This window comes from Xenopus laevis, chromosome 8L, assembly GCF_017654675.1.
Source record: "Xenopus laevis strain J_2021 chromosome 8L, Xenopus_laevis_v10.1, whole genome shotgun sequence".
Classification (NCBI taxonomy): Eukaryota; Metazoa; Chordata; class Amphibia; order Anura; family Pipidae; genus Xenopus; species Xenopus laevis.
Window position 1 is genome coordinate 134,796,916 of NC_054385.1, and position 15,504 is coordinate 134,812,419.

Genomic DNA, 15,504 nt, shown 5'->3' on the forward strand with positions numbered 1-15,504 from the left:
AGGTCCCAAGTTAAAGGATAGGGGAGCAGTGACCGGGCTGAACCACCTGTAGAAGTGTGTAATGTGGGGGTGCGGGGACTCCATAGTAGTAAGGAACGTTGGAAAAAGACACACGTCCATTAAGTTCAACCTTTTAGTTTTTCTTTTAACCTGCCTGTCAGTTTATCCAGAGGAAAAACCATCTGAAGTCTCTCCAAATTGCCTCAGAGGAGAAACATTCCTTCCTGACTCCAAAATGGACCAGTCCCTGGATCAACTTGTACTATGAGCTATCTCCCATATCCCTGTATTCCCTCACTTGCTAAACACCATCCAACCCCTTCTTATACCTATCTAATGTATCAGCCTGTACCCCTGATTCACTTCCCAGCTCTCCCTGTAACACCCCTTTCCCTCCTCTAATCTCATTGGCTCCCTCCTGTCTGCTGGGAGGAGCTACTGGTGAATAAAGCATCCGACCCTTCCTTGTACCTATCTAATGTATCAGCCTGTACCACTGATTCACTTCCCAGCTCTCCCTGTAACACCCCTTTCCCTCCTCTAATTTCATTGGCTCCCTCCTGTCTGCTGGGAGGAGCTACTGGTGAATAAAGCATCCGACCCTTCCTTGTACCTATCTAATGTATCAGCCTGTACCACTGATTCACTTCCCAGCTCTCCCTGTAACACCCCCTTTCCCTCCTCTAATTTCATTGGCTCCCTTCCTGTCTGCTGGGAGGAGCTACTGGTGAATAAAGCATCCGACCCTTCCTTTGTACCTATCTAATGTAGTCAGCCTGTACCCCTGATTCACTTCCCAGCTCTCCCTGTAACACCCTTTCCCTCCTCTAATCTCATTGGCTCCCTCCGTCTGCCTGGGAGGAGCTACTGGTGAATAAAGCATCCGACCCTTCCTTGTACCTATCTAATGTATCAGCCTGTACCCCTGATTCACTTCCCAGCTCTCCCTGTAACACCCCTTTCCCTCCTCTAATCTCATTGGCTCCCTCCTGTCCTGCTGGGAGGAGCTACTGGTGAATACAGCATCCGACCCTTCCTGTGTACCTATCTAATGTATCAGCCTGTACCGCCTGATTCACTTCCCAGCTCTCCCTGTTAACACCCCTTTTCCCTCCTCTAATCTCATTGGCTCCCTCCTGTCTGCTGGGAGGAGCTACTGGTGAATAAAGCATCCGACCCTTCCTTGTACCTATCTAATGTATCAGCCTGTACCCTGATTCACTTCCCAGCTCTCCCTGTAACACCCCCTTTCCCTCCTCTAATCTCAATTGGCTCCCTCCTGTCTGCTGGGAGGAGCTACTGGTGAATAAAGCATCCGACCCTTCCTTATACCTATCTAATGTATCAGCCTGTACCCTGATTCACTTCCAGCTCTCCCTGTAACAACCGCCTTTCCCTCCTCTAATCTCATTGGCTCCCTCCTGTCTGCTGGGAGGAGCTACTTGGTGAATAAAGCATACCGACCCTTCCTTGTACCTATCTAATGTATCAGCCTGTACCCCTGATTCAACTTCCCAGCTCTCCCTGTAACACCGCCTTTCCCTCCTCCTAATCTCATTGGCTCCCTCCGGTCTGCTGGAGGAGCTACTGGTGAATAAAGCATCCCGAGCCCTTCCATTGTAGGCCGTATCTAATGTATCAGCTCTGTACCCCTGATTCACTTCCCAGCTCTCCCTGATAACACCCCTTTCCCTCCTCTAAGTCTCATTGGCTCCCTCCTGCTCTGCTGGGAGGAGCTACTGGTGAATAAAGCATACCGACCCTTCTTGTACCTATCTAATATAGTCACGCCTGCTACCCTGGATTCACTTCCCCAGCTCTCCCTGTAACACCCCTTTCCCTCCTCTAATCTCATTGGCTCCCTCCTGTCTGCTGGGAGGAGCTACTGGTGAACAAAGCATCCGACCCTTCCTTGTACCTATCAATGTATCAGCCTGTACCCCTGATTCACTCTCCAGCTCTCCCTGTAACAACCCCTTCCCTCCTCTAATCTCATTGGCTCCCTCCTGTCTGCTGGAGGAGCTACTGGTGATTAACAGCATCCGACCCTTCCTTGTACCTATCTAATGTGATCAGCCTGTACCCCCTGATTCACGTTCCCAGCTCTCCCCTGTAACACCCCTTTCCCTCCTCTAATCTCATTGGCTCCCTCCTGTCTGCTGGGAGGAGCTACTGGTGATTAAAGCATCCGAGCCCTTCCTTATCCTATCTAATGTATCAGCCTGTACCCCTGATTCACTTCCCACTCTCCTGTAACACCCCTTTCCCTCCTCTAATCTCATTGGCTCCCTCTGTCTGCTGGAGGAGCTACTGGTGATTAAAGCATCCGACCTTCCTTGTACCTATCTAATGTATCAGCCTGTACCCCTGATTCACTTCCAGCTCTCCCTGTAACACCCCTTTCCCCTCTCTAATTCCATTGGCTCCCTCCTGTCTGCTGGGAGGAGCTACTGGTGAATAAAGCATCCGAGCCTTCCTTGTACCTATCTAATGTATCAGCCTTACCCCTGATTCACTTCCAGCTCTCGCCTGTAACACCGCTTTCCTCCTCTAATCTCAATTGGCTCCCTCCTGTCTGCTGGGAGGAGCTACTGGTGAATAAAGCATCCGACCCTTCCTTGTACCTATCTAATGTATCAGCCTGCTACCCCTGATTCACTTCCCAGCTCTCCCCTGTAACTCCCCTTTCCCTCCTCTAATCTCATTGGGCTCCTCCTGTCTGCTGGGAGGAGCTACTGGTGAATAAAAGCATCCGACCCTTCCTTGTACCTATCTAATGTATCAGCCTGTACCACTGATTCACTTCCCAGCTCTCCCTGTAACACCCCCTTTCCCTCCTCTAATCTCATTGGCTCCCTCCTGTCTGCTGTGGAGGTAGCTACTGGTGAATAAGCATCCGACCCTTCCTTTGTACCTATCTATGTCATCAGCCTGTACCCCTGATTCACTTCCCGCTCTCCCTGTAACCACCCCTTTCCTCTAATCCTCATGGCTCTCGTCCTGTCTGCTGGGAGGCAGCTACTGGGGGAATAAAGCAATGCCGACCCCTTCCTGTGTACCGTATCTAATGTATCTACGCCTTTGTACCTCCTGATTCACTTCCCCAGCTCTCCCTGTAAACGACCCCATTTCCCTTTCCTCTTAATCTCAATTGCATCCCTCCTGTCTGTCGGGAGGAGTCTGACTGGGTGAATAAAGATCCGACCCTTCTTGTACCTATTAATGTATCAGCCTTAGGGATGTAGCGAACGTCGAAAAAATGTTCGCGAACTATTCGCGAACTTGCGTCAAAAATGCGAACGTGGTTCGCGAACGTCGAAACTGCCCATAGACTTCAAAGGGAAGCGCGAATTTTTAAAAGCTAGAAAAGACATTTCTCTGGCCAGAAAAATGATTTTAAAGTTGTTTAAAGGGTGCAACGACCTGGACAGTGGCATGCCAGAGGGGGATCAAGGGCAAAAATGTATCTGAAAAATCCATTGTTGACACAGCGCTGCATTTTGTGCTGTAAAGGGCAGAAATCACACTACGTCACTCAGGTGATGTTTCTGGACACGGAATGTGAAAAAGTTCACACAGCTAGGTGGCACTTGTTAAAGACTGGGCAAACAATGCCTGCAAGTGGCCAACGTATACAGTAGTGGATACGGAATATATTATTGCTGCTGTAAAAACATCACTCAGGTGATGTTTACGGACACGGAATTATTATTGTTATTTAGACAGAATGTGAAAAAGCTCACACAGCTAGGTGGCACTTGCATACCTCCCAACTGTCCCTCTTTTGTACTGGAAAGTCCCTCTTTTTCTCTGCACTGAACAGCCAGAAAAAAAACAAGTTTCTAACTTAATTAGCTTTGGCAGAGAGCTCAGAACAGCTAACAGGTGCAAATAAGATACTTTGTAACAATTTTGACTCTGGTTGGTGCTGGTAGTGGTGAACTACTAGGAGGAGCAGCACACCAGTTCCCACTCCCCAACACAGCTAGACTAATAGCACTGGGCTCGTTATAGTAGCAAAGTAAAAAAACAAAAAAGAAAATAAAAAGCAGTCCTTACAAGGACTATGGGTTACAGGCAGCAGTCAGCAGATGAGATCAGAAGCAGTGCCCACAGCAGCTACATACAGAGCACTGCAGTAGAAGGTAGATTACTAGCCAGCAAAGCTACCTAACCTAAACTCACTGTCCCTCAAATCCCTGCAGAGTTCTGTCCCTACAATACAGAGCAGTATCAAGTAGATTACTAGCCAGCAAACTTACTATCAACTGTCCCTCAAATCACTAACAGCTCTCTCCCTACACTAGCTCTTCCAAGCACACACAGGCAGAATGAAAAAAACGCTGCAGGGCTTCAGTTTATATATGGAAGGGGAGTGGTCCAGGGGGTGTGGGGGTGGTCCAGGAGGAGAGCTTCCTGATTGGCTGCCATGTATCTGCTGCTCTGGGGTGAGAGGGCAAAAATAAGCGCCAGCTAAGGCGAACCCAAATTGGCGAACGTCGCACGACGTTCGCGAACATTCGGCGGACGCGAACAGTCGATGTTCGCGCGAATTAGTTCGCGGGCGAACAGTCCGCGACATCCCTAATCAGCCTGTACCCCTGATTCACTTCCCAGCTCTCCCTGTAACACCCCTTTCCCTCCTCTAATCTCATTGGCTCCCTCCTGTCTACTGGGAGGAGCTACTGGTGAATAAAGCATCCGACCCTTCCTTGTACCTATCTAATGTATCAGGCTGTACCCCTGATTCACTTCCCAGCTCTCCCTGTAACACCCCTTTCCCTCCTCTAATCTCATTGGCTCCCTCCTGTCTGCTGGGAGGAGCTACTGGTGAATAAAGCATCCGACCCTTCCTTGTACCTATCTAATGTATCAGCCTGTACCACTGATTCACTTCCCAGCTCTCCCTGTAACACCCCTTTTCCCTCCTCTAATCTCATTGGCTCCCTCCTGTCTGCTGGGAGGAGCTACTGGTGAATAAAGCATCCGACCCTTCCTTTACCTATCTAATGTATCAGCCTGTACCCCTGATTCACTTCCCAGCTCTCCCTGTAACACCCCTTTCCCTCCTCTAATCTCATTGGCTCCCTCCTGTCTGCTGGGAGGAGCTACTGGTGAATAAAGCATCCGACCCTTCCTTGTACCTATCTAATGTATCAGCCTGTACCACTGATTCACTCATCTCTATGACTGACGACGGGGTCCCCCAAAACATGACATCATTAACGTGAATTAAAGACGCAGGGGTTCGGCCGCTACACTCGCCATTTCTTCTACTTCCAAGGTCCCCCCCTATAGACCCAAGAAATAGTCTAAAGCCAGGACCTGCCATGAGATAAGGTGAGAGGCCTCAGGGCCAGTGAGTGGCCAGTTGTAGGGACAGTAAAAAGCCCCCTCATGTAACTATAGGAGCCGCTGGGCTAGGGCAGAAAGTGATGTCTCGCTCTTTACACCAGTGACTAAGTCTCTTTTGACTCTCTCGGACACTAAACATTTAAGTGATGAGCAGGAGAGGGGGCGACATTGGGGTTTCTGCCTCAGGCAACAGCAGATCACCCCTGTGTGAACCCCACATTACTGGGAGACCTGCAGGGACCAATCACTACTGTTACTGTATCAATCAGTGATCCCCAACCAGTAGCTCGTGAGGAACATGTTGCTCCCCCCCAACCCCTTGGATGTTGCTCCCAGTGGCCTCAAAGCAGGTGATTATTTTTGAATTCCAGACTTGGAGGCAAGTTTTAGTTGTATAAAAACCAGTAGAGTCTCCTGTAGCTGCCAGTCATCATAGAGGCTACAAAACAGCCAATCACAGCTCTTATTTCTCATCCCAGAACTTGTTTCATGCTTGTGTTGCTCCCCAACTCTCTTTACATTTAAATGTGGCTCACGGGTAAAAAAGGTTGGGGACCCCTGGTATAAAGAATAACTGTGACTGGATCTTATTACTGACACAGCTCCAGGGGCTTCTCTTACTCCAAGTCTTCCCATTCAGATCAGTGGGGGCAGAGCAGAGGGAGGTGCCCACTTTATTTCAGGCTTCTCCCTCCTCCTTCTGCTGCCAGGTGAGTGGGGGGATTGGTATGTAGCCAGGTGGGGTTTAGTAAGTAGGTAGGTCAGTAGTTGAGTAGGTAGGTGAGTATATGGGTAAGTAGGTCAGTAGTTGGGTAGGTAGGTGAGTAGTTGGGTAGGTGGATGAGTATTTGGGTAGGTAGGCGAGTAGTTGGGTAGGTACATGAGTAGTTGAGTAGGTAGAGGAGTTTTTGGGAAGGTAGGTGAGTAGTTGGGTAGGAAGGTGAGTAGTTGAATACGTAGGTGAATATTTGAGTAGGTAGGTGAGTAGTTGGGAGGGAAAGGGAGTATTTGGGTAGTTAGATTAGTATTTGGATAGGTAGGTGAGTAGTTGGGTAGGTAGGTCAGTAGTTGAGTAGGTAGGTGAGTAGTTGGGTAGGTAGGTGAGTAGTTGAGTAGATAGGGTAGTTTTTAGGTAGGTAGGTGAGTAGTTGTGTAGGTAGGTGAGTAGTTGGGTAGGTAGGTGTGTACTTGGGTAAGTAGGTGAGTATTTGGGTAAGTAGGTAAGTATTTGGGTAGGTAGGTGAGTAATTGAGTAGGTAGGTGAGTAAATGGGTAAGTAAGTCATTAGTTGGGTAGGTAGGCGAGTAGTTGGGTAGGTAGGTGAGAATTTAGGAAGATAGGTGAGTAGTTGGGTAGGTAGGTGAGTAAATGGGTAAGCAGGTCAGTAGTTGGGTAGGTAGGTGAGTATATGGTAAGTAGGTCAGTAGTTGGGTAGGTAGATGAGTATTAGGGTAGGTAGATGAGTAGTTGAGTAGATAGGTGAGTGTTTGGGTAGATAGGTGAGTAACTGGGTAGGTAGGTCAGTAGTTGAGTAGGTAGGTGAGTAGTTGGGTAGCTAGGTGAGTGAGTGGGTAAGTAGGTCAGTATATGGGTAGATTGGTGAGTAGTTGGGTAAGTAGGTGAGTATTTGGGTAGGTAGGTGAGTATTTAGGTAGGTAGGTGAGTATTTGGGTAGGAAGGTGAGTAGTTGGGTAGGTGAATATATAGATAAGTAGGTCAATAGTTGGGTAGGTAGGTGAGTATATGGGTAAGTAGGTGAGTATTTGGGTAGATAGGTGAGTAGTTGGGTAGGTAGGTGGCATATGGGTAAGTAGGTGAGTATTTGGGTAGATAGGCGAGTAGTTGAGTAAGTAGGTGAGTATTTGGGTAGGTAGGGGAGTATATGGGTAGGTAGGTGAGTAGTTGGGTAGGTGAGTATATGGGTAAGTAGGTTAGTTGTTGGGTAGGTAGGTGAGTATATGGGTAGGTAGGTGAGTATTTGGGAAGATAGGTGAGTAGTTGGGTAGCTTGGTGAGTATATGTGTAAGTAGGTCAGTAGTTGGGTAGGTAAGTGAGTATATGGGTAAGTAGGTCAGTAGTTGGGTAGGTAGGTGAGTATTTGGGTAGGTAGATGAGTAGTTGTGTAGATAGGTAAGTAGTTGGGTAGCTAGGTGAATGTTTGGGTAGGTAGGTGAGTATATGGGTAGGTAGGTCAGTAATAGGAGTATGAGTAGTATGAGTAGGTAGTTGGGTAGGTAGGTGAGTTAGTGGTAGGTAGGTCAGTATTTGGGTAGGTAGGTAAGTATTTGGGTAGGTGAGTAGTTGGGTAGGTCAGTAGTTGAGTAGGTAGGTGAGTAGTTCAATAGCTAGGTGAGTGTTTGGGTAGGTAGGTGAGTAGTTGAGTAGCTAGGTGTGTATATGGGTAGGTAGGTGAGTAGTTGGGTAGGTGAGTAGTTGGGTAGGTGAGTAGTTGGGTAGGTAGGTGAGTAGTTGGGTAGGTAGGTGAGTAGTTGGGTAGGTAGGTGGGAATGGAGCATAATGAGAGACTCTGAAGAGAAGCAGTAGTTTATTTCACATACAGAGGCTGAAGGTCTCACAACATATGGTCCCGCCATGTTTTTCCCAGCATGCCACACTTGGGCCCCACACACGTTGTACAACTCCTGTGCCCCAGGCCGGTGCCGGATTGACTGTGCCACATGATCTGTAGGAGGCAAATATCTGGCAGGGCAACTAATGAGCCGGGGGTAGGTTGGGTTTCAGGGTAGGGGGTGCCAGTGTTTTGTATCTGATGCTCTAGAGAGGGGCCCTTGGGGGCATGAGGCACAGGCTGGCACTATCCATAGGGAAATTCCCAGAATTCTGTGCCATGTGACACCCCTGGAGCTGACACTCTACTATTTGGGGGGGCCTCACTAACAGGGTGTCATTGACTCTATTTGACCCCAAGGGTGACAGTCAGACAAGTCACATGAGCTGGCAGTTTGTTCCTGGCACCAGGGAAGCCATTTTGGGATGAGCACTTTTCCTCTGGGGTGCAAGACTGGGAGGGTGCAGGAACCCCCACAATGAGGATTTGTGTGGGCGACTCTCCCCTGGCAGTGCCATGTTGCGTAGTTCCTTGGGCAACTGTACGGGACTCCCTGCAGCCTTCATCTGCTGTTGGTCTTGGGCGCTCTGGGGAGGAAAGCACAGAATAAAGAGCAGCCAATCAGGTGGGCCCTACCCCGGGCAGGTTGGTTAATACTCAGGTGAGGGTGGGTGCACTTACCTTGGGCAGGTGATATTTGCTCCGCATCTGTTCCCTCATCATCGCTCTCTCCGCCTTCCTCTGGGCGTATAGGGAATCCCTTGTCTCCCTGTGGGATGAAGGGCACCAAGTGTGAGCATTACCTGCGGCCGGGAGCTGCCATATTGACTAGTCACCGGAAGAGAATAGTCTCCTGAGCTCTTACATGTCGGCCTGGAGTCTCCTTTCATGTTGCTCCTCTGAGCTCAGTCTTCTCTTGAGGTTCCACAATGGACTCTCTTCCTTGCGGGGGTTGTGTTCCTGGGTGAACCCCACATTGCTGAAGCACGACTTACTCTTTGTAGGACCCCCAAATAAGGACTTGGCAGAGGATGCCATTTGTAGGGTCATTAGGGTGGGGAGATAGAGTTCATTGGTGGTGCTGGAAGTAAGAGAAGCATTGGCTTATCAGAAACTGGACTCCGCCCAGTGATTACCCACCTACCCCTCTCCGACCATGCCAAGGGGCACAGAACAGCAGGTGACTGAAATGGAATAAGGAGCTCACCCCCCAGCTCACTTGAGGATTATCTGTACAGCCCCTCTCTGTCTCACCTGGGGCCATAGATCAGTACGCCTCTCTCTTCTCCCCTGCACGGAAATATCAGTACAGCCCCCTCTCTGTCTACTGGGGAATATCTTATAGCCCCTCTCTGTCTCACCTGGAATATCAGTACAGCCCCCCTCTGTCTCAACTTGGAAATCAAGTACAGCCCCTCTCTGTCTCACCTGGGGAATATCAGTACAGCCCCTCTCTGTCCTCACCTGGGGAATATTCCAGTTAGAGCCCCTCTGTCTCACCTGGGGAATATCAGTACAGGCCCCCTCTCTGTCTCACTGAGGAATATCCGTACAGCCCCCTCTCTGCTCACCTGAGGAATATCAGTACAGCCCCTCTCTGTCTCACCTGAGGGAATATCTGTACAGCCCCTCTCTGTCCTCACCTGAGGAAAATACATCCAGTACAGTCCTCTTGGTCTCACCCTGGAGGAATATCTGTACAGCCCCCTCTCTGTCTCACCTGGGGAATATCAGTATAGCCCCTTCTGTTCTCACTGTGGGGAATATCAGTACAGCCCCCTCTCTGTCTCACCTGGGGGAATATCAAGACAGCCCCTCTCTGTCTCACCTGAGGAATATCAGTACAGGCCCCTCTCTGTCTTCACCTGAGGGAATATTGTAAGCCCTCTCTGTCTCACCTGGGGAATATCTGTACAAGCCCCCTCTCTGTTCTCCACCAGCGATTATCATGTACACGCTCCTCTCTGTCTCACCTGGGGAATATCAGTATAGCCCCTCTCTGTCTCACACTGGGGGAATATCGTAAGCCCCCTCTCTGTCTCACCTGGGGAATATCAGTACAAGCCTCCTCTCTGTCTCACGGGGTCAGCTAATAAGCCCCTCTCTGTATCACGCTGGGGAATATCATAATGCCGCCTCTCTGTTCACCTGAGGAATATCTTGTATAGCCCCTCTCTGTCTCACCCTGGGGAATATCAGTACAGCCCTCTCTGTCTCACCTGGGGAATATCAGTATAGCCCCTCTCTGTCCTACACCTGGGGATATATCAGATACGCCCCCTCTCTGTCTCATCCTGAGGAATATCAGTCACGCAGTCTCTGTCTCACCTGGGAATATCAGTCACAGCCCCCTCTCTGTCTCACCTGGGGAAATATCAGTATAGCCCTCTCGCTGTCTCAGGCCTGGGGAATATCAGTACAGCCCCCTCTCTGTCTCACTCTGAGGAATATCTGTAATAGCCCCTACCTGTCTCACACCTGGAGGAATATCAGTATAGCCCCTCTCTGTTCACCTGGGGAATATCTGTAATGAGCCCCTCTCTGTCTCACCTGGGGAATTCAGTACAGCCTCCTCCTCGTGTCTCACCTGGGGAATAATCAGTATTAAGCCCTCTCTGTTCACTGGGGAATTCAGTACAGCCCCCTCTCTGGTCTCACCTGAGGAAGATCAGTACAGCTCCTCTCTGTCTCAACCTGGAGAATATTCGTATAGCACCTTCTCTGTGTGAACCTGAGGAATATCAGTACAAGCCCCTCTCTGTCTCACCTGGGAATATCCAGTACAGCCCTCTCTGTCTCACCCTGAGGAATACTGTATACCTCCTGTCTCACCTGGGGAATATCAGTATCAGGCCCCTCTCTGTCCTCAACCTGGGGAATATCATCCCAGCCCTCTCTGTCTCAACCTGGGGAATATCAGTACAGCCCCCTCTCCTGTCACAGTCACCTGGGGAATAGTACAGCCCTCTCTGTCTCACCTGAGGCATCCTCTCTGTACAGCCCTCTCTGTCTACCTGGAATATCAGTACAGCCCTCCTCTCTGTCTCATCTCTGTTCACTGGGGAATAAAGTACAACCTGAGGAATATCAGTACACCTCTCTGTCTCACCTGGGGAATATCTACACCTGGGGAATATCAGTACATCACCTGAGGAAATATCAGTACAGCCCCTCTCTGTCTCACCTGGGGAATATCAGTACAGCCCCTCTCTGTCTCTGTCAGTACAGCCCCTCTGGGGTAATATCAGTACAGTCCTCTCCTCTCTGTCTCACCTGGGAATATCAGTATAGCCCCCTCTCTGTCTCACCTGGGGAATAATCAGTACAGCCGCCTCTCTGTCTCACTGGGGATATCAGTACAGCCCCCTCTCTGTCTCACCTGAGGAATATCAGTACAGCCCTCTCTGTCTCACCTGGGAATATCTGTAATAGCCCCTCTCTGTCTCACGTGGGAATATCAGTAAAGCCCTCTCTGTCCTCACCTGAGGAATATTGTACAGCCCTCTCTCTGTCTCACCTGGGGAATATCAGTACGGCCCCCTCTCGTGTCTCACTGGGGAATATCAGTACAGCCGCCTGCGTCTGTCTCACCTGGGGAATATCTGTATAGCCCCTCTCTGTCTCACCTGGGAATATCAGTATAGCCCCCTCTCTGTCTCACCTGGGGAATATCAGTACAGCCCCTCTCTCTGTCTCACCTGGGGAATATCCAAGTACAGCCCCCTCTCTGTCTCAACCTGGGGAATTCCAGTTATGCAGCGCTCCTCTCGTGTCTCACCTGGGGAAAGTATCAGTACAGCCCCTCTCTGTCTCACACCTGGGGAATATCAGTACAGCTCCTCTCTGTCTCAACCTGGGGAATATCAGTACAGCCCCCCTCTCTGTCCTCACCTGGAATATCAAGTACAGCCCCTCTGCTGTCTCACCTGAGGAATATCTGTACTAGCCCCTCTCTGTCTCAACCTGGGGAATATCAGTACAGCCCCCTCATCTGTCTCACCTGAGGAATATCAGTACAGCTCCTCTCTGTCTCACTCAACCTGAGGAATATCTACTGCTCACCTGGGGAATAATCAAGTATAAGCCCCTTCTCTGTCTCACCTGGGGAATATCAGTAATAAGCCCCTCTCTGTCTCACCTGGGGAATATCAGTATAGCCCCCTCTCTTCTCACCTGGGGATATCAGTACAGCCCCCTCTCGTACTCACCTGGGGGAATATCAGTACAGCCCCTCTCTGTCTCACCTGGGGAATATCAGTATAGCCCCTCTCTGTCTCACCTGGGGAATATCAGTACAGCCCCCTCTCTGTCTCACCTGGGGAATATCAGTACAGCCCCTCTCTGTCTCACCTGAGGAATATCTGTATAGCCCCTCTCTGTCTCACCTGAGGAATATCTGTATAGCCCCTCTCTGTCTCACCTGGGGAATATCAGTACAGCCCCCTCTCTGTCTCACCTGGGGAATATCAGTACAGCTCCTCTCTGTCTCACCTGAGGAATATCTGTATAGCCCCTCTCTGTCTCACCTGGGGAATATCAGTATAGCCCCCTCTCTGTCTCACCTGGGGAATATCAGTATAGCCCCTCTCTGTCTCACCTGGGGAATATCAGTACAGCCCCCTCTCTGTCTCACCTGGGGAATATCAGTACAGCCCCCTATCTGTCTCACCTGAGGAATATCTGTATAACCCCTCTCTGTCTCACCTGGGGAATATCTGTACAACCCCTCTCTGTCTCACCTGGGGAATATCAGTACAGCCCCTCTCTGTCTCACCTGGGGAATATCAGTACAGCCCCTCTCTGTCTCACCTGAGGAATATCTGTTTTGCCCCTCTCTGTCTCACCTGGGGAATATCAGTACAGCTCCTCTCTGTCTCACCTGAGGAATATCAGTACAGCCCCTCTCTGTCTCACCTGAGGAATATCAGTACAGCTCCTCTCTGTCTCACCTGAGGAATATCAGTACAGCCCCTCTCTGTCTCACCTGAGGAATATCTTTTTTGCCCCTCTCTGTCTCACCTGGGGAATATCAGTACAGCTCCTCTCTGTCTCACCTGAGGAATATCAGTACAGCCCCTCTCTGTCTCACCTGAGGAATATCTGTATAGCCCCTCTCTGTCTCAACCGTGGGGAATATCAGTACAGCCCCCCTCCTGTCTTCACCTGAGGAATATCAGTACAGCTCCTCTCTGTCTCACCTGAGGAATATCTGTATAGCCCCTCTCTGTCTCACCTGGGGAATATCAGTATAGCCCCCTCTCTGTCTCACCTGGGGAATATCAGTATAGCCCCTCTCTGTCTCACCTGGGGAATATCAGTACAGCCCCCTCTCTGTCTCACCTGGGGAATATCAGTACAGCCCCTCTCTGTCTCACCTGGGGAATATCAGTACAGCCCCTCTCTGTCTCACCTGGGGAATATCAGTACAGCCCCCTCTCTGTCTCACCTGGGGAATATCAGTACAGCCCCTCTCTGTCTCACCTGAGGAATATCTGTATAGCCCCTCTCTGTCTCACCTGAGGAATATCTGTATAGCCCCTCTCTGTCTCACCTGGGGAATATCAGTACAGCCCCCTCTCTGTCTCACCTGAGGAATATCAGTACAGCTCCTCTCTGTCTCACCTGAGGAATATCTGTATAGCCCCTCCTGGGGAATATCAGTATAGCCCCCTCTCTGTCTCACCTGGGAATATCCAGTATAGCCCCTCTCTGTCTCACCTGGGAATATCAGATACAGCCCCCTCTCTGTCTCACCTGGGGAATATCAGTACAGCCCCTCTCTGTCTCACCTGGGAAATATCTGTACAGCCCCCTATCTGTCTCACCTGAGGAATATCTGTATAACCCCTCTCTGTCTCACCTGGGGAATATCTGTACAACCCCTCTCTGTCTCACCTGGGGAATATCAGTACAGCCCCCTCTCTGTCTCACCTGGGGAATATCAGTACAGCCCCCTCTCCGTCTCACCTGAGGAATATCAGTATAGCCCCCTCTCTGTCTCACCTGGGGAATATCAGTACAGCTCCTCTCTGTCTCACCTGAGGAATATCAGTACAGCCCCCTCTCTCTCTCACCTGGGGAATATCAGTACAGCCCCCTCTCTGTCTCACCTGAGGAATATCAGTACAGCCCCTCTCTGTCTCACCTGGGGAATATCAGTACAGCCCCTCTCTGTCTCACCTGGGGAATATCAGTACAGCCCCTCTCTGTCTCACCTGAGGAATATCTGTTTTGCCCCTCTCTGTCTCACCTGGGGAATATCAGTACAGCTCCTCTCTGTCTCACCTGAGGAATATCAGTACAGCCCCTCTCTGTCTCACTTGAGGAATATCAGTACAGCTCCTCTCTGTCTCACCTGAGGAATATCAGTACAGCCCCTCTCTGTCTCACCTGAGGAATATCTTTTTTGCCCCTCTCTGTCTCACCTGGGGAATATCAGTACAGCTCCTCTCTGTCTCACCTGAGGAATATCAGTACAGCCCCTCTCTGTCTCACCTGGGGAATATCAGTACAGCCCCCTCTCTGTCTCACCTGAGGAATATCAGTACAGCTCCTCTCTGTCTCACCTGAGGAATATCAGTACAGCCCCTCTCTGTCTCACCTGGGGAATATCAGTACAGCCCCTCTCTGTCTCACCTGAGGAATATCTGTTTTGCCCCTCTCTGTCTCACCTGAGGAATATCAGTACAGCTCCTCTCTGTCTCACCTGAGGAATATCAGTACAGCCCCTCTCTGTCTCACCTGAGGAATATCTGTTTTGCCCCTCTCTGTCTCACCTGGGGAATATGTAGGGTCCGTCCCGTGTGAGCTGGCAGTGTTGCAGGAGGAAGCAGCTGGGCAGATAAAGGTGCAGAACAATCCGTTAAGTTGGGATAAGCCTGTGTCACAATCCGCATGTATTGTTCCTTCACTGAAATAGCCTGTGGGATAAAGTCCCTACTCACTGAGCCATGTGACCGGCTCCAGCCCCGCCCCCAACACCTGGTGACCCACAAACCCCCCTGTAGTGTTTCCTTGGGTACAACACCCCTTAGTACAGTATATGGGTGCAGATTAAGTATGGGGGTTCAGTAGAAGTGGTCACTGTGTAATGTGGATGTCAGATAACCCGTCTGTAATGCTTCTGATCTTTTTACCCAAATATACAGGTGCCACCTGCCTTAAAGGGATACTGTCATGGGAAAAAAAACATTTTTTTCAAAACACATCAGTTAATAGTGCTGCTTCAGCAGAATTCTGCACTGAAATCCATTTCTCAAAAGAGCAAACTGATTTTTTTTTATATTCAATTTTGAAATCTGACATGGGGCTAGACATATTGTCAATTTCCCAGCTGCCCCTGGTCATGTGACTTGTGCTCTGATAAACTTCAGTCACTCTTTACTGCAAGTTGGAGTGATATCCCCCCAGCAGCCAAACAACAGAACAATGGGAAGGTAACCAGATAACAGCTCAATAACACAAGATAACAGCTGCCTGGTAGATCTAAGAACAGCACTCAATAGTAAAATCCAGGTCCCACTGAGACACATTCAGTTACATTGAGTAGGGGAAACAGGCTGCCAGAAAGCATTTCTCTC

General features: G+C 49.8%; 1 protein-coding gene across 3 annotated transcripts; it reads right to left on the reverse strand.

Moving 5' to 3' along the window:
• Positions 1-7,883: 7,883 nt before the first annotated feature.
• LOC397693 (complexin-3) lies at positions 7,884-14,888 on the reverse strand. Of its 3 annotated transcripts, none has more exons than XM_041573859.1 (4): positions 14,666-14,888; positions 8,790-9,005; positions 8,606-8,693; positions 7,884-8,511 (listed from the first exon to the last, which is right to left on the reverse strand). In XM_041573859.1, exons 1-4 carry the CDS (start codon positions 14,818-14,820, stop codon positions 8,302-8,304), a joined length of 669 nt encoding a protein of 222 aa, XP_041429793.1. In that variant the 5' UTR covers positions 14,821-14,888; the 3' UTR covers positions 7,884-8,301. The 3 variants fall into 3 exon arrangements, with proteins under 3 accessions (XP_041429793.1, XP_041429794.1, XP_041429795.1); XM_041573860.1 differs by lacking the exon at positions 14,666-14,888 and adding an exon at positions 9,389-9,393; XM_041573861.1 differs by lacking the exon at positions 14,666-14,888 and adding an exon at positions 9,353-9,375.
• Between the last annotated feature and the right edge of the window lie 616 nt (positions 14,889-15,504).